The sequence below is a fragment of the Hippopotamus amphibius genome, chromosome 3, assembly GCF_030028045.1.
Source record: "Hippopotamus amphibius kiboko isolate mHipAmp2 chromosome 3, mHipAmp2.hap2, whole genome shotgun sequence".
Classification (NCBI taxonomy): Eukaryota; Metazoa; Chordata; class Mammalia; order Artiodactyla; family Hippopotamidae; genus Hippopotamus; species Hippopotamus amphibius.
The window spans coordinates 197,841,579-197,860,325 of NC_080188.1; the positions used below are offsets into that span (position 1 = coordinate 197,841,579).

The window sequence follows — 18,747 nt, forward strand, 5'->3', positions numbered from 1 at the left end:
GTGGCTTTTGAGTCTGTCTTTGTCTTTCCTGATACTGACATTGTGAAGCCTGAGCACCTCAGCCACATGCTGAGCTGGGCGTCAGGCCCCTGCCCTGGCTACTGTCTTTGCCCTGTGCCAGCAGGCACCAGCTGGGCCACCTCCCACCTCGTGGTCCTCTGCCCTTTCTGGAGCGCTGGGCCCTCGTTCTGCCCCTGGTCTCCATGACTGGGATGATAACGAGATTCTGGTGTGGCTGCTGACAGGGTCCCAATGAGAATACCTGGACGTTACACAGGCCCCTGCCCCAGGCAGGAGGTGATGGAGACCCAGGAACTGCAGACGTTTGTCTGCCCCACTCCTCCTCCTTTCCCCTGGCACCACCCCATCTTCTTTGGCTTTTTTCCTCCTTGTTCTTTGACCGTCTGCTGTTTACTCTCCCTCCTTTTCTCCCTGCTCCCCTCTGGTGGACTCACCCCCACACCCCCTCTCATCCCTGCCACCTCCATCCCCTGCCTCTCCAACAGCGGGTGTGCCTTGTCGCCCCCCGCCTGGCCCCACCCCCATGCTCCTCAGGGGACTTGGGCAGGGATGCCCAGGAGGCACCAGAGATGAACCATGGGGCAGCCTGGCAGCCCCGGAGAAGAAACATCCAGATGGAGGACAGTTTCCTCCCAGGATCAGACAGCTTGACATCCTCCCTCATACACCGTGATGCCAGGGAGGCGGGGGGAGGAAGCAGGAAGTCCCAGTTCTCAGTACCGCCAAAGTGTCTGAGTCTGCAGTGTTGATCTTTCCTTTATTAAACTGTTTGTATCTTATGAAGACAGTAGGCGAGTTATTGTATAGAATGTTCCTCCATTTGGGTCTGTCTAACGTGTCTTCATGATGGATTCAAGTTATGCAGATCTGGTGGGTCGACCACAGAAGCAGTGCTGTGTTTTCAGCGGGTCGTGTCAGAGGCACGCAGTGTGCGTTCAGTGGGTGATGCAGACTTCGGTCGTGTGCTTCAGGTGGTACCTGCCCCTTCTCTCCATCATAAAATTGTTACTTTCCATCTTTAATTAAGAAGCACTTTGGGGGGAGATAATTTGAAATACCCTGTTCATCAAACTTTTACCCACCAATATAGCATCCAAAATGATTCTCGCTTGAATCAGGTATTTTTCCATTTATTTTATCCCATTTTTAGTTGGTTTTCTTCTACAAGGAACAGTTTCCCCTTCTTTTTCTTTCACACACTTATTCATTTGTTTGTTTACATCAGGATGGACATTCTTGTTTTATTCAGCAGGTTCTAATCCTTTATTGTCATTATTTATTTTGCTGTTCAGATTGTCTCAGGTTTGGCCAATGGGATCTTCTTCCGGCTGGATCCTGTGACCTTTTGTGACACGGTCCCATCATTTGTTAGTGTTTCCTTACTTTCTGGCACACACACACACTTCCTTAGCTGATCTTTTGCTTTTCCTACTCCAGCCTGGTAAGAAACAGCGATTTCTTGAGGAGTCCTGGTTCCGTTTAGTGGAGGGGTATTAGAAACCGAGGTGGGGCTTGTGGCTGCTGGGGTTTAGCAGGCAGAGCTCGGAAACACGCACGTGCAGACGTGACGTGCAGCTACAGCTACTTCTCTCTCTGTCACAGATACATGTCAAATGCCACTTGTTCATACGGACACTTGCCATCTCAGCCCGGCTCTGCAGAGCTGGCTCTGATCTCCCCTTTCCATGTTTGTTACTGCCCTTGTCGCTGAGAAGCCGGGCTCTGACTTTGGGTTTGGCGTTTCTTTGTGACGTGAAGGGCTGTGAGGATCTGGAGTGCAGAAGAGGTCCTTGCGTCTCTCAGGGCAGTGGGAGGAGTGGAGGAGGGGACTTCAGCGTATCTTAGGTGTGGGGGAGGGCGGTTGCCGCTGACTCCATTGCGTCTTCTTTGAAGGCCAGGCTCTGTGTAGGTACTTTACCTTGTACATTCTTTTTGTAAATATTGGAGTGCCTGCTGTGTTCCAGGCACTGTTCTAGGGGCTGTGACAGAGGACAGGAACGTATCCTGCTCTCCTTGAGGATGTGTTGTACTGGGAGGAGGTGGAAATAAGCAAACCTAAATATTATGGGATAGGAGTAACTGAAACAGGATGAGTGGCTGGGGTCAGGGAAGCTGTATCCAGGAGATGATGGCTGACTCAGCTCCCGACGGGAAGGGCCGACCACGGGTGGAGGGTGAGGGGCAGGGAGGGGCTGGCGCCCAGGCCCAGAGGGGTGGGCGTGGCGCCTTGTAGCAGCAGAGACGCGGTGTCTGTGGTGCGGTGGCCAGGAGGTGGGGAACGTTGACGTCGAGCAGTCATAGCAGGTGCGTCAGCTCAGGCCGAACTCAGGAAGGGGATTACTGCACGCACGGTCTCGTATCAGGTGAGACGCGGCCTTTTAAATCCAAAGCCCCAGCTTTCCCCACTCTGTCCTGATGGTGGTGAATGTATTGATAGGTTCACTGAAAAAAGTTTTGGTTTTGAGAGGGAAACTATTGTAGAAGTCGAGTGGCCTAGGGGAGAACACTCAGGTTTTTCAAAGCAGGTACAAGGAGTAAATTAGGTTTACTAGCACAGAATCAGGGAGTTGAGGGGAAATTTGAAATCCAGGAGTCCCTTTAGGACAAGGCTAATGATTAAAATTAAAAAAAAACAAACATTTTCATTCATGAGATACCTATTTCGTGCTCGCGTGTATCAGATACTAAGGTGCTGCCGTTGGTGTTGTGGGGAGTAAGACGGACGTGGTCCTTGCCCCCAGTGGTGTGGGAGTGCATCCTTGTCACCAGTGGATTTCAACAGAAACTATTTGCTGTTTTGATAGGTAAAGTCTCATTGTGACTTTCTTTGATTACTGGTATTACGATTTTTCTTAAATGTTATTGACCATTTTTGTGTCTTTTGGTTCATTGAGAGTTCAAAGTCTAGGGCTTACTTCCACTTGGAGTTTTTGAAATTCACAAATTCTGTCTTAGTGATTGCCTTAGACGTAATTTTTAGATTTGGGAAATAAGGCAGTGTCCCCACGGTTGAGTGGTGACATTTCTGAAATGCGTTCCCCTCGTACCCCCCGATCATTCAGGGGGAATCGGTGTCATTCGCTGGTGTTCTAACCCAGCTTTATAGAAAAGTGCCTTGAGAAAGACTATTTCTGTGCCCTCTGCCTGTGCCCAAGCACTTCAGGTGACTGTTAATTCAAAGCTTAGCTCTAGACAGGATTTATAATCACATGAGTAAGGAAGGTTCTTGCTTAAGTCTTGGTGCACAAGAAAAACTTGTCTCTTATCCTTTGCGATTCTGGGAGTGGTGTTTCAGTTTCCTGAAGTATTAATTTCTTACCTTCTTGTACTCTGGAGGTGAGGAGGAGGGTGAAACCTCTTATCTTTGATTTTTCCTGTTTATTTTCTAATATGTGGTTTCAGTTCATTTGTTTTAAAATGATACAACTCTAAACTGTTTTTTGAAAAAATGATAGTCTTGTATTGTTGGCAAAGTGATAGACATTTTTGAAGTCTTCTTTTAAGCGTATTTAGTTCTTGAAGACTTGTTCTTAAAAGTGACCTACTTTACAGTACTCACTATGCAGTTCTGCATTTTTTTGGGGTGGAATAATCTGTTTTTGTCATATTCTTGAAACATTCTTTGACTTGCTGTGGGTCCCTTCCCTTTTCCTTGCATTGAGATCTTTTTGAAACGTATACTTTCGTAACTTAGATTTGTGGGTACGTCGCAATAAAATGAAGACAGCCCCTGAGCTGTAGTCTTCCACCTCCGGCTTGGTGATCCTGGCAGACCACTGTTATTTCTGAATCTGTTTAGGTACATGGTTTAGAGCAGGGGTCCCCAAGCCCCCCTCCTGGCCCACCCCCCCACCCTGGGCCACACAGCAGGAGGTGAGCGGCGCACGGACTTTATCTGCCGCTCCCCGTCGCTCACGTTACTGCCTGAACCATCTCCCCCCGCCCTTCTCCCCATGACCATGGAAAAACTGTCTTGCACAAAACCCAGTGCCTGGTGCCAGAAATGTTGGGGACCACTGTTTAGAGCTAAGACTCTGCATTTATCAACTGTGTGCCCTTGGGTAAGATAACCTTTCTTGAGTTCCTCGTCTGTAAAATAGGGACGGGAGGGTGGCTGGTATTGAAGACAGAATGCATGTGACAGTGCCTGCACGTAAAGGCCCTTGTTCAGTATTATATATTCGTAGTGTTTGTCTGTCTGTTGGCTGATTGGACAGTTTCCCCAAGTTGTAATAAGGATGATGTGTGAGAATGGATGTGGCAGCACTAAATGCACATAAGCATGTGTACGGGTGTGTTGGAGAGGTTTGTAGCCTGGATACTGAGCCATATCTTTTCTTTGCACAGCTGATGGTTAGGTAGGAAGGCACCTGTATTCGTGATTTTTTTATTATTACAGGAAGAAAATCTATTATGTGTACATTTGATAATACTTATCTTAAAGTCAAATAATTTCCCTTTTAAATTTGTTCTACTAGTAGCTTCATTAGTTCCTGTGATACTGAACTTGAGTACGGACACTGTCTTCTATAGATCACAGTGAAGCTGATGTATCACACTGAGGCAGCTGTCAAGTTTAAGGCTGGCTCACTACTGGTTAATGCAGCTATAAAGGAAGGAAAAATGTTTCCAGTTATTAACTGAGGATGATATTTTTAGATGCCTCCAAAATCCCAAATTGGTACATCTACTCTTGACCTCTTTCCAGAGTCCTATATTCCCAGCTGCTTTTTGGATATTTCCACTTGGATATTTTTGCTGTTGTTTCAAACTCAGCATGTCTAAAACTGTGTTTATGATCTTGCTTCTGGAGCTGATGCTTCATCTGATTTTCCTTTCTCTTTTAATGATGCACCATTTCCCAGGTGACCTAGGCTTGATCATCTTTGGTTGTCATCATGGCCCCCCCCCCGCCCCCCTGCTTTTTTCTGGGTCCTTGGGGGTTTGTCTCCGTCCTTCACTTCCTGTTGGCGTCACTGCACTACCCCCTTCCCACTTCATTTCCTCATCTCTGCAAGCTCCTGTCTCTGGTTTTATCACCGTCAGTATTGAACACTAGATTAACTCTTCCCGAGCATGGCTTTCCTGCCATGAAACTGGTGGCAGTTCCTCGTCAGCTGTTGCGTATAAAACTCTGTGTGTGTGTGTGTGTGTGTGTGTGTGTGTAAAATGTAGCTGCTGTAATGTGAAGGCCTCACATGTGAAAGAGGTGTTACTTTCAGGTCTTACCACCAGCCTCCCAGCTTCACCTCTCGCCACTTTTCTGCGGGAACCCTTTTTTGCACCCAGGTTGTTCCATTTTCTCTCTCATCTCTCCCCTCCCTTTCTGTTTAGAGAGCTCTGTTTCTGATCACACTGATTCTGCCTGTTTCTCCCATCCTGTTTCTGTAAGACGCAGCCCTGCCAGCCCGTGGGGACGCGTCCTCCTCTGAACTTGAAGCCCTTGTTGGCCCTGCATTTGGTGTGTGACCACTTACTGCGTAGTGTTGTGTCCAGTCTGTCTGGGTTATTTGTAGACTGTTGGCTCCTTGAGGGTAGGGGTTATTTCTAAATCCTCGAATTCCCCAGAACCATACCCGTATATGAAATGAATGTGCAATAATTACGATACTATTATTTGATGAAAATATTTTTTTAAATGATAGGATTTTTCAAAAACTAAGGTAAAATTGCTACAGAGTATATTAATACTTGTGAATACCTTTTTTGAATTTTGGTGAGCACTATGGATTATTTATTTTTTTAATTTTTAAAAATTATTTATTGGCTGTGTTGGGTCTTTGTTGCTGTGCACGGGCCTTCTCTAGTTGTGGAGAGCGGGGGCTGCTCTTCATTGTGGTGCTCAAGCTTCTCCGTGTGGTGGCTTCTCTTGCTGCGGAGCACGGGCTCTAGGTGCGCAGGCTTCAGTAGTTGTGGCTTGAGGGCTCAATAGTTTTGACTCAAGGGCTCTAGAGCGCAGGCTCAGTAGTTGTGGCGCACGGGCTTCGTTGCTCCTTGGCATGTGGGATCTTCCCGGACCAGGGAGCGAACCCGTGTCCCCTGCATTCGCAGGTGGATTCTTAACCACTGCACCACCAGGGAAGTCCTGCACTGTGCATTATTGAGCTGATGCTAAAGTTTCATGTTTGGGGCTCCTAAAATCTGTGATGGGTGGTGGCTGGCCCCAAATCCTCGCCCTCCAGAGAACGGGGGGCCTGGCTGGCAGCAGGCCAGAGCTGTCAGCTTCCTGTTCAGTTGCCCGCCTTTCCTCGTGGGGGATGGCACTCATCCTCGCCTGGCACTCTTCCCGGGGCTGGCCTGGCTGCCAGAGGAGGAGCTCGGAGACTCGTCCCACTGCTCAGCTGCCCTGTCTGTCTCCCTTGAATGCAGCAGTTGGGTGCCCAGGGGGCTTTTGGGGATCAGATTGGGGGTGGTCAGCGGGAAGGTGGAAGTAGCAGGGCTTCTAGTGTTCGGGACTTTGAGGGGTGGTTCTCCCTGGACCTCCACTCTCCCTGGCCCTCAGCAGCCTCCGCAGGCCGAGCAGGACGGGGGAGGCCAAAGGCGGGCGCGGAGGGACAGAGTAGCTTTGGGCGAGTGATCTTACGCCCTCGGGTGTTGAGGCCCGGGCCCCTGAAAGAGCTGTTCACCTGCGTTTCCTGGTGGACCGCTTGAATGTGAGGGGATTCACCGAAGTGGGCTTTTTGGAATCTTTTAGCTCGTTCTGTGTGGTGAGCGTGACTGTGGGAATCCTTTCCCCATTCCAGACTTGGGAAATGTTTCTCCTTGATTGCTTGGCTGTAGCTGTCTAGAATATGCTCGGAACAGTATCCTCTGTGGAGAAAATTCTGTCTCTTTCTCATTCCAGGTTACCTGCCAGGGTCAAATAAATCATCTTTTCAGTTAAAGGGTTATTGTTACTTTTAGAAGCAATCTTAACTTTTACGACATGAATAATAATTATTAAATAAACGTGTTTCTTTTATAAAACTCATGTAAGAACCGTCCCCTTAATCTTTGTAGAAAACGTGCCGGAGGAGCTTCGAGAGCCGTTCTACACGGACCAGTACGACCAGGAGCACGTCAAGCCGCCGGTGGTGAGCCTGCTCCTGTCGGCCGAGCTGTACTGCCGCGCCGGCAGCCTCATCCTCAGGAGCGACGCCGCAAAACCACTTTTGGGCCACGATGCCGTCATCCAGGCGTTAGCACAGAAAGGTCTCTACGTCACTGACCAGGAGAAACTGGTAACAGAACGAGACCTCCACAAGAAGCCCATACAGATGGTGAGTCTTTACATACCCAGGATTGTCTTGCTCAAGTGTGTGCGTTTGAGTGTGAATTGTGTTATAAAACGTTGGGACGTGGGGTTTACGACTGGATTGTCATCTCTGCCCAGAGTTTAAAAAACATCTTTTTTCTCGTATCTTATTTTCTCATAAATAAACCTCATTTTCAAATTAAGGGAGATTTTTTAAAATTGAAGTATAGTTGATTTACAGTGTTGTGTTTCAAACTAAGGAAGATTTTTAATAAACTATTTGGGAATGTTTAGTGCCATTCTAATATCTGGGAGAAACAGTTACATAACTTCCAACTAAAGTAAAGCAAGTTCTTTTTCTGATTTAAAAGCTTACTTTTTTCCATCATAGAGACTAAAAGAGATGTAAAGTGCATCCTTTTATTCTCATTAGGAAAGAGATGGGATTTGTAAGTGTTCATTTGCATGCTTGAATGACCTCTTGGTAAATGTCTGCGTGTCAGGTTTGTGGTTTAACCACTTGAGCTCATTCTTGTGGAGCACACACAGTGAAGGACTGCGCACTGGCCTGGGACTAGCGGGCAGGCCTCTCTCAGGGTGCTCTCCGCAGAATGCAGATGCTCAAGTTCATTGCATGCCGCTCCGGTCTGCATACCGCGTTAGCGCAAGTGTGCAAAATCCTGGGCATCACCAAGAATGGCGTCAGAACCGCGGATTTGCAGGTTTGATTAATTTATGCTCTTGTGTGAGACTGGTTGTCTTACTTCGGAGGAAGGCGAGAGGTATACAAGAAGAATATATGAAATTATGAAGTTGAAGAAGGATGAAAGAAAATTAGTTTACCAAATGCAATACTGAAAGAGGTGATTGACCTAGTTTTTTAACATAAATTTATTTTTATTTATTCATTGGCTGCATTGGGTCTTCGTTGCTGCGCGTGGGCTTTCTCTAGTTGCGGAGAGCCAGGACTACTCTTCATTGCGGTGTGCGGGCTTCTCATAGCGGCGGCTTCTCTTGTTGCGGAGCACGGGCTCTAGGCACATGGGCTTCAGTAGTTGCGGCACGCAGGCTTGGTTGCTCCATGGCATGTAGGATCTTCCTGGACCAGGGATCGAACCCATGTTCCTTGCATTGACAGGTGGATTCTTAACCACTGCACCACCAGGGAAGTCTGACTGACCTACTTCTGCTTTCTGCCTATTTTCCTTCTTTAGAAAAACCTATTTTATTACTTTCAAGAAATGGAGAATAATGTCTCAGAAAAATGTAGCTAATTTATTTAGTCATAGGTTTACAGTAGAATTATTAAGGAGAACTAAATGTTTATTTTGAGATAGGAGATGTTCACCCTTCATTGACGGCTTCGCCTTTGCCTTATGGGTTGCCTCTGATTTTTGTGCTGCTGCGTTGTGTGCGTGTCACATACACGAACGGCTTGCCAGCACCAGGGCTGAGCTGAATCCTACTCGGGTGTCCCTGCAGCAGCTTGCTCTCACCTCTCTAGAATCCCGGTGCTAGCTAGACGCTCCTGCTCTGATTATTTTTACTTCCGTTGTTCAGGCCAGAGGGATGGTTGTAAAGCACGTCCATGACGTTGAGTCTGTATCTGTGTTTGCTCAGTACCTGTTCTTTCACGTAACAGAGATACACATCACATGACCCGGTCGTTGTAACCTTAGAGGAGGTTATCTATTTTAGATCCTCTTTAATAAGAATGAAACAAACTCTGACCGCGTTTTCCTCGTGATTTTTCCTGGTGCAGCGCGTGTGTGTGAAGGTACAGTGCGGTGGCCTAATTGCACTCCTGTCAGGTTTCTTTCACTCTGTGTTGACCCTGCTGTTAGGTCTCCCGGAGATGAGATTTAAGGAATGTGATGTAAGTGATACAGCCTCTGGTTCTCTGGGTCTGGTTTCTGTCTGCGGGCATCAGACACTCATGCTCGACTAGAGCATCTTTACCCTTGTGGTGTCACATTTACTGATCTGTGCTTTAATTGTGTTCTTTCCGTTTTTCTTACAATTTGAAAGTTTTCCAGTTGTGGTGAGATTCACATTGATGATACTGTGCGTTAAAACCATAGGGAAGCGTCTTCAGCCAAAAGTATGTTCTAGCCCAAATCAGGTTATCTAACAGATTGTTCGTCACCATAAATGCTGGTATCTAGGATGACTTGAAAGTTGAGGGACTCATAGCAGATGGAGCCAAATGTTAAAAAAGATAGCTTTTGAACTTCACTGCGCAGCAAGATGAAGTTGCATGTGGATTGCATTCTGTATCATCAGGTTAAGCGGGTGGATTTGGTCTGTGTCATAGAATCTTAAACTCGTAGAATTTTATAGCCGGAGAGAGCCTTAGAGATCAGAAACCAGTGTGTAGTAGAAAACTTCCCAGTCAGCAGGAGCCTGGGGAACACGGTCTGTGAGAACTTTGAGCCCAGACTGCCTGGCCCTCGAGGCAGCGCTCTTAGCGCAGAGCCTTTAGAAGAGGGGTCGGGACATGCATTTGTAACACATGTTCAGGGTGATTTTTATGATCAAGACTGTGATCTGGGAATTTTGATCTAATCCAGAGTCATTTCAAATATGTAATACTTAGAATTTAGAGGGGTGAAGTGATTTCTCTAGGGTAGCACTGTTATTGAGTAGCAAAACTAGAATTAGTATCTGAATGAGCTAAAACTATGACTTCCACATTTACAGTGCTGTAATCTGAAGCAAATTTGAGAAGTTAAATATTTGAACTCATATTGTCTAGACTGCTTAGGAATCAAACTCTTGGTTGTAAATCAGCTTTCCAGCCATGTTTGCATATATAGGAAATAAGGGTTGATATTTATAAAACTCTTTTAAAGTATATGTTTATGTATATAGTATGTGATATGAAATGAGATTGATTTTCATATTTGATTTATAAAATAACCTTTAATTATATCTTGTTTTGAAACAGTCATCCTCATGTAAACAAAAGTTTTATTTTGAAGAGCTTTCCTTTAATGAGTACCAAAAAGGAATTGAATACTCTGCGTAATTAATGGAAATTAAAGTGGGCTGATGGGTCATTTGATAAGTAAGGCATAAAATAGTCTCTCAGTGAACTGTTAGTATTGTTATAAGGGGTGTTTTTGAACATTCAGAAAATATAAGCTGAAAGGTTATTAGACACCCCTGCTACTATCCATTACACTGCTTTGTTGTGATGGGAGGCCAGTGAGGCTGTGTTTGAAACACAGAAAGATGATGGACATATTTGTTTACCCTCAAGAGGGACTTTCCTGTAGGTAAAGAAGTGTTGCTTTCTTTCTTCATATTTGCAGTCTGTGCATTCACCTGACCACTGACACCTCCACTTGAGTGATGTGGAGCTTAGAATGTAGTGAGGAAGAATGCTGGAAAGATGCTACTTAGTGTGCAGTAGGTGCTGTGTGTATGAGTTTAAACAGTAGGCACTGGGAGCGTACAGGTGGACGTGATCAGTCCTGCCAGGAGGAGGAGGAAAGGCGTCCGAGGGTCAGTGATTTGTGGGGTTTCCGTGGGGGAGAGAGGTGGCCCGGCTGAGGGGTTTCTGGACCCAAGTTTCAGCTGGGAAAGCGTACTATGTGTCACCAGTTACGGTGTTGCCTGCACGGAGGCATAAGTGTGAGGCGAGGCCAAAATAGGGTGGGCGTACTAGGTGGTGAAGAGCCTGTGAACCGAAGGTAGACTCTAGCTTTTTTGTGGGTTACAGGAGCATGGAATAAGTTTTCATACTAGTTTTCTGGGGTTTTTGTTGGTGGTGGTGGTTTGTTAACTCTTTTTTTTTTTCCTGCCTGCGTCAAGCAAACAAAACCTTGCAAAACACTGTGGAGGACTTTGGGAAGGGCTGTGCCGTCAGCTTCGTGGAGGCCACTGCTGTTAATCGTTCTCAGATTCCCCCGTCTGTGTACCGGTTCACGTACCAGACGACCTGGCAGCTCTTTTGGGTTCGTTTACTCTGTGCCAGGCAGGGGCTTCCACTTTTCACCCCTTTCACATAATTTAATTCTTACAGCAACCCTCAGAGGAAAGTGTATCATTCCTGCTCTGCCGACGAGGAAGCTGAGGCTTTGAGAACACAGCCCCTGAGCCAGCACAGTGAGGGCTGGAGGCGGGAAGCAGGCCCGCTCTGCTGCGGCCGTGAGTCCCTCTTTCCTCACCACTCAGTCGTAGCTTCCTCTTTGCCTGGGTTTGGGAAGTCCTGGGAGATGGGCGGGTAGGATGGCGGGGGGTGCAGGTGGGAGGAAGTGGAGACGTGGGCCTCTGGGAGTCTGGGCGGGGACTGAGGTTGTGCTTGTCCACCCAGCCTTCTGTTCCTGCCTCGGAGGCTCGTGTGCTGGGAGCAGCCTTAGCCTTGTGTTGAGGGTGCAGCAAGGTTGTGAGCAGTCTTCCGGCGGTGGGGGGGTTAACACTGTGCTCGGCGATTCCCCAGTTACCAGCGCTGCTGCTGGGCACACGGGAGGTGTGGCATGGAGAAGCCATTGTGTGGTCCCTCTTCCTCCTGGTTCTCCTTCCCTCCCTCCCTGCCAGCTGCCAGCACGCTGGACCCGTCTGCAGCTGTTCTTGGGGTTCCATGGTACCACTGTGGCTGGAACTCAGCATCATGTACCCATGTGGAAGCTTTAAAAAAATCTTTCCCCTGTTTAAGAAGTTTAAAAATTGCACTTTAGAGGAAAAGGATTATATAAATGTAGCATTACAGTAGTGGTTGAGGAGCTAATTATTTTTAGATGCCCTGTATAATAATGCCTTACAAACTTATGAGCAGAGCTCATCTGTGAAAAGTTAGTATTTCAAGGTAACATATATGCCTCAGTTATGAAGTCACATTATCTTTTGATACCTTAAGACGGTGTTTACTGTGCTTGCCTTAGTGTATATTTGTAGCAGTTTACTTAGAGCTCCAAGTTACTGTGTGATAGAAATAACCTGATGAACAGTGCTTATTTTACCAGGTGGTCTCACAACAGCCTTTATATTTATAATAAAACTGAAGTCAGGCCGTTTGCTAATTTATTCAGTTTATTTACGGAGCTCACCTTCTACTGGGGATGATAGAAACATCAGCAGATTATAATACGTATATTTCAGGAGCACAGAGGCACCAGACTCAGCCCTGCTCTTAGGCCGAGCCTGGAACCTGGGAGGGTTACCAGGCGGGCACGGAAGGCCCTGCTGTGGGTGGTGCATGTGAACACCCGGGGGCGTGAGAGGCAGCGTGGCAGCCGTGTGCACCCTCGCAGCGTTAGCCCAGGGTACCTGTCGGGGCCGATGGGAACCGGGGCTGGAGCTTTGGATGGGGACAGGGTACGGATGACCTGCTGTGTCATCCTGGAAGTGATGAGGCTTTAAACCAGGGGGGCGTCAGACTTGTGTTACCGACGGTCACTCTGCTGTGGGAGGGACACCGTCAGAGGCTGTGGAAGTGCAGGAGCGTTTTGAGGTGGAACTGAGATGATGTTTTGACTCCTCAGAGTTGGGAAATGAAGGAGAAGAGAACCTAGAATAAGGACTGGCCAAAAGATTTCAGCCCTTATATCAACTCTAAGTCATTCATTGTTGCCTAACTGCTAGAAGCTGGGAAAACCAGCTTTTTGGTTTTGCTCTGTCCTGGGAGCCTCAGGGTCTAGATTTTAGCTCCCCATTCTCTCTTGCTTCTGGTGCTTTTTGAATCCTGATATTTTTACCTAATAATGGCTAAAAAACAAGTAAAGGGACAGCCTTTTAATTTAAAAATCTTGAGCTGATGTTCTTAAATCTTATTTTTGGTCAGAAAGAAAAAGGTGGCTCTAAGTGTTCCTTTTCTCTTTTCTTCTTAGTACCTGTTGAAAAACATAGGGATGTATGTACGTGAAAGTGGGTCTTTGTTGTATAAAGGAATGAAGTAAGATCGAGATGCATTTTGTCAGAATATCTGGTTTTTTAGTGTATATTACACTTTTGTATTTACCGAGAAGATGGATGGGAAATCTCTTCTTTCATGTACTTACAGAGTTCCCAGTGTGTGCTCTAGGCGAGGCGCTGGTGATGCCGTCGATGGTCTCTGCCCTGAGGATCTCCTGGAGACCGTGAGCGAGGGCTCACGTGGATGGAAGGCTCTGTGGTGTGGAGATGGGATGGGACCGAGGGGGCAGCACTGCGGGCATGAACTCAGGGATGAGGAGTTGAAAGTACGTTACAGGTGTTGGTGACCCACGCAGTGTGTGATACAGGTGTCAGCACCACTGTTTATAGATGAGGAGACTGGCGCTCTGAAAGGCGAGTTACCTTGCCCGAGGCCAGACAGGTGATAGGTGCTGGTGCTTGGCCTTCGCTTGTGTCTGCTGACTCCCGAGCCCGTGCTCATCCCGTGTGTACCATGTGGCCTTCCAAAGACCCTGACACACACACACAGACACACAATTGTACTATTTCCATAGGGCTTAACAGCTTATAAAGCATTTGCACTGCTCTTTTTTTTTTTGGTAACAACTAGAAAAGGTAAATAGGGCAGTTATTACCATCTCTTTATGACATGTAAGGGAACTTGATGGGTGGACATTGCTGGTAGCTGCTGAAAGAGGTGTGCAGAGAGGCAGTGAACAGATGGTGACTGTGTAGCCAGTTGGTGACAGAGCAGCGCCAGCCCGGGTCTCCCTGAGTCCTGACCCAGTGCTTGTTCTGCACACACACTGTGCTGCCACCCCATTCCTGTCCTTGTGGGCTGTGCTCTGCGTGGATTCAGGGAGATGGCAGAGAATGTCAGCACGAAGCCAGATGTGACACAGCGAGAGGGTGAGAGGCAGCTGAGGGGGCGGGGGGGGGGCGTTATTGTTCTGGTCGCCTGACGGAGGGGCTGCCTTAGTCTCTTCAGGCTGCTCTAACAGAATCCCACAGACTCCATGATTTATGAACAACTGGAATTCTCCCCCCCCGCCCCCCCCCCCCCCCCATTCTGGAGGCTGGGGAGGCCAAGGTCAAGGAGTCAGCATGGTCAGGTTTTGGGGAAGGCCTCTTCTGGGTTGCAGGCTGCCAGCTTCCTGCTGTGACCTCACGTAGGGAAAGGGCAGGGAGCTCTCCGGAGCCTCTCCTACAAGGGCACAAATCCATCCATGAGGGCCCCACCCCAGGACCTGACCACATCCCAGAGGCTGGGCCTCCTCATACCATCACCTGGGGTTTTAGGGTTCCAACATGGGAGTTTAGGGGACACAGACATGCAGATCACGGCACCTAGGCACGTCTGGCTTAGTGACTGCTGATGTGTAAAGGTACACAATTTTAAAAATAGAGTGATTCACTTTGCAAAATAATTTTTTAATTTTAAAAGTGTTTTATACCACAATTCACTTTCACAACATCGATTTAGAAAAATATGACTTTTAATAACCTGTTTTCAACGACACATTAAGTGAAATGAAAAATATCATGTTTATTGCAGCGTTCAGTGTAATGTTTATTATTTTAGAAGACTTGCTCTTAAGTATAACGCACAGTCTCCTTTATCTGTTGAAAACATATTTTGTATCTCTCACCTTTTCCCCAGCTTCATGGATGAAAATCGCATGTGTTTGAGGCACACAGTTTAACGCTCTGACGCACATGTGCGCTGTGCGCATTCTTCATGCTGCACCGAGCATTGCACACAGGACACAGCGCTTAACCAGCAGAGTGCTCCTTGCTGCCCAGAGAAGTCAGATGCTTCAGACAGATTGGGGTGTGGGGAGGGTATCTCCCCAGAGGCCGTGTCTGCGCCCTGCCGGCCGCTGCTGGCTTATCCAGCTGTCGAGCTGCCTTGTGTAGGAGGGCTGACTGCGTTGTGTGGAGGGAGGGTCGCGGCACCGCGATGGAAGGCGAGGCTGCCCTGCCGAGGCCATGGAGCCCCCAGTGTCTGTCCTTCCTGGGCCCACTGGTCCAGCTCCCAGAGTCTGTGCACTGCTTCACTGTCCCCTCAGTGGGTCCTGATTGTTGTTTAAATGAGTGTAATTAAATCTGAGGCCAGATTTAACCGTAGAAGTAAAGTTTTAGAGCGAAAAGAGACCCTTACAACCATCTGGCCTGGAGCTTTGAAATTCTCTTGACTGAGACTCACGGTCTGCTGCAGGATCCACACCTGGTCTAGCTAGGTACACACATGTAACAGTTATCCTTGTCGCTTGATTTTTTTTTCCTGTTCTATTTGGAAAAAATGTGGACTGTGATTGACTGGACCTGCTTCAGGCGTGACCCATAAGTGGGTTGTAAACCCACATTTAAAATCACTCGTTTAGTCAAGTTGCTTTTTTATAGGGAAGAATGGTGAAATGATAGTGTTGGTACTGAAAACTAAGTACCATACTCATGTTTTTCTTAAAAATGTATTTTAATATACAAGTTACCAACTTGTATCTGTGTTAATGAAAAAACTATGGGAATAGTTTGTATATGGACTTGCTTCCTTAAGATTTATTTTATTTATTTCTGTGGTATACTGCTGCCAAATTAATTTTCCTGAAATAACACTTTGATATCTGTCCTATTTTCCAATTTAAAATTTTAATCACTTTATTTGACCCGAAATGCATTACACATTGTGGATTCAGATGCATATTCTTTTTTAAAAAATTCGACTTTTCAGAGCTAACACGTAAAATGTGATATAACAGGTTACTTCAAACTTTGTCTGTAAAATAGATAATTCACTTGTGAATGATGAAAGTTTTATTCTTTCTGTTTGTAATCTCATCTTTATAACATGTCCAGAGTAGCAAAAGCTAAGATGTTTAGGAAGTTGTCTGATATCACAGACCTGCCAGCAGTAATTTTTGATGATTAATGAAGGCAAAGTAAATATATATTAACTAGGAGTTTTCATTTTTTAAAAAGAGAAGAAAGATAACTATTCATTGTAGGTTACTAAACTTAATTAGATAGTACAGCAGAAGATGATTTTTCTTTATATGGTACACAGCACTGGTATATATAATTGTGTGTATATATATATAATAAGGGCACAAGGGTTGAGCTGTTTTAGCAGCTTTGGTGTAGAGATGCAGAGTTTTCCACTTGGACAGTTACAGCCCACGGCTGTGAGCAGTGCATGTCGCAGCGGTGGTTCGCAGCTACCCACGCCCCAGTCTGTGCTGGACCGGTGGATCCTCCACCGCACCCCCAGGGTACTGGCCCATGTTTGTAGCTTGGTAGGTTGTGGTAGTTTAGCAAATTGGTTTTAATTAATGTCAATGATGAGATTTAAAGAAGAAAAAAATAGATGATTGGTTTTTAAAAACTTTACAAAAAAACTTTACAAACCGTTCCATTTGGATGCTTGCCTGTGTTTAGACACCTGAATAAATGAGCTTCTGTAATAGAAAAAATCTTTGTAATACTTGGATTTCTTCTGAGTGTGCACTGTTCTGTGGTTGAAAAGAGAGTTATAATGAGCTGTGTTACAAAGTGAGTTATGTTACAAAGCTGTCCCAGGGGCCTGTCTTTTCAGGAAGATCTTTTGATTTACTTTCAGGGATCTAAGAATGCTGATTATCCTTTTCCTGAAGCTAAAATAAAATGTTTAGTTTGTGGTAAATGGTCCAACTAGTAAACAGATTAAAAAGGTAACTTTAGAGAGTGATGAGGACTGTGAAGAAAATAAACGTGGGATAATGTGATGGAGAGATAGAGGGGGTTGTGTGTGTGACCCTCTGGGTAGCGTGGTTGGGGCAGCCTTGCACCAGAGAGTGAGCAGAGGTCTCCATGAGGCCCAGGTATGGGGGCGAGCATCGCTGACAGAGGGAGCAAAGACAGAGGCCTCAAAATGAATCAGCTTCGCGTCTGGATGATAAAGTTCCTACTAAGAGTTTCCTGAGGGAACATGTTCAAGAATTTGAAATTTTAGGGCCACGTTTATTTGACCTGTAGTTTGTATGACATGCACTACTTGATTCATTCAGTAAGTATTTGTTGAGAAGTACTGTGGGCCTAGGCAATAGGAGGCAGTGAAGAGAAGACAGACCAAGCCTTGCTTTCACAGAGCTGATATTTTAGTAGCAAAGATGAGCAATAAACAGCTAAACAAAGATGTAATAATTTCAGATAGTAGTAAATGCTCCAAAGGAAATTAATCAAGAAGAAAGAGGTCGAGGGAGTGAAGCATGCTGTTTTCATAGGAGGTGATCAGGGAAGGCCTGTCTAGAGAGTTGATTTTTGAACCGAGACCTAATTACTGGAAGGAAGCAGCATGTGTAACATCTGGGAAAAGAACATTCCAGGCAAAAGGGACAGCAAGCCTAAGGCCTGAATGTGTGTTTCAGGGACTGAAAGAAGGCCCCTGAGGTTGGTCGTGAGCAAGATTGTTAGTGACGGTCAGCATCTTTTCATCTGTCTGTTGTCTATCTGTGTGTCTTCTTTGGAAGAATGTCTGTTCAGCTCCTCTGTCCATTTTTTAGATTGGGGTTTCGTTTCGTTTGTTTTTTGATGTTGAGTTGTTTGAGTTTTGTCTGTTTTGCATATTAGCCCTTTATTGGATATGTCATTTGCAAATACCTTCTCCCGTTCAGTTGGTGGCCTTTTTGTTTTGTTATTGGTTTCCTTCATTGTGTAAAAGCTTTTACATTTGATTAGGTTCTCTTTGCTTATTTTTGCTTTTGTTTCCCTTGCCTGAGGAGACAGAGCCAAAAAAAAAGGTTGCTAAGACCAGTGTCAAAGAGCACAGTCTCTATATTTTCTTCTAGTTTTATGGTTTCAGGTCTTACTTTTAGGTCTTTAATTGATTTTGAGTTTATTTTTGTGTATGATATGAGAAAATGTCACATTTTCCTTCTTTTACATGTACCTGCCCAGTTTTCCCAGCACCACTTATTGAAGAGACTGTCTTTTCTCTGTTGTGTATTCTTGCCTCCTTTGTTGTAGACTAATTGACTGAAGGTGTGTGGGTTTATAGCAGGGCTCTCTATTCTGTTCCGTTGATCTCTGTGTCTGTTTTTGTGCCAGTAACATACTGTTTTGATGAGTGTAACTTTGTAGTGTAGTCTGAAGCCAAGGATCATGACACCTCCAGTTTTGTTTTTTTTCCTCATGATTGATTTGTCTGGAGTCCATTACTTATCAGTATTTCTCTTTCTTGGGTAAAGAGGGTAAAGAGAAGAAGAGAGTGTATTTCCTTTTCCTTAAGCCAGTTTTATGATTGAAAGGATTTAGATTTTTTAATTTTTATGTCTAGATGATAAAGCTACTTCTGAAAAAAACCTTTAAAACCCTAATTGAAAAATACATGGTGGAAAATCTTGGGTAATAATCTGAAAGGAAATAGAACATTGCATTTATCTCCATTTTTTCCTTTAGTGTTTTATTTTTATTGAGATAAAATTGACATGTAACATTGTATTAGTTTTTGGTGTACAGGGTAATGATGTATATTTATGTTATAAAATTAAGGCCAGACACTGTAAAACTCTTATAGGAAAACATAGGCAGAAAGAACACTCTATGACATAAACTATAGCAAGATCTTTTTTGACCCACCT

At 45.6% G+C, this 18,747-nt stretch overlaps 1 protein-coding gene across 4 annotated transcripts in view; it reads left to right on the plus strand.

Moving 5' to 3' along the window:
* Nucleotides 1–18,747, plus strand: part of CAMSAP2 (calmodulin regulated spectrin associated protein family member 2) — a 105,133-nt gene that overhangs the window by 17,634 nt on the left and 68,752 nt on the right. For 3 of the 4 annotated variants that reach the window (XM_057725728.1, XM_057725733.1, XM_057725732.1), the window contains exon 2: nucleotides 7,021–7,280. In XM_057725728.1, coding sequence (XP_057581711.1) covers nucleotides 7,021–7,280 — 260 coding nt within the window. Of the gene's footprint in view, nucleotides 1–7,020; nucleotides 7,281–13,311; nucleotides 13,438–18,747 lie in introns of those variants that run through there. The other variant, XM_057725730.1, reaches the window with a different exon arrangement.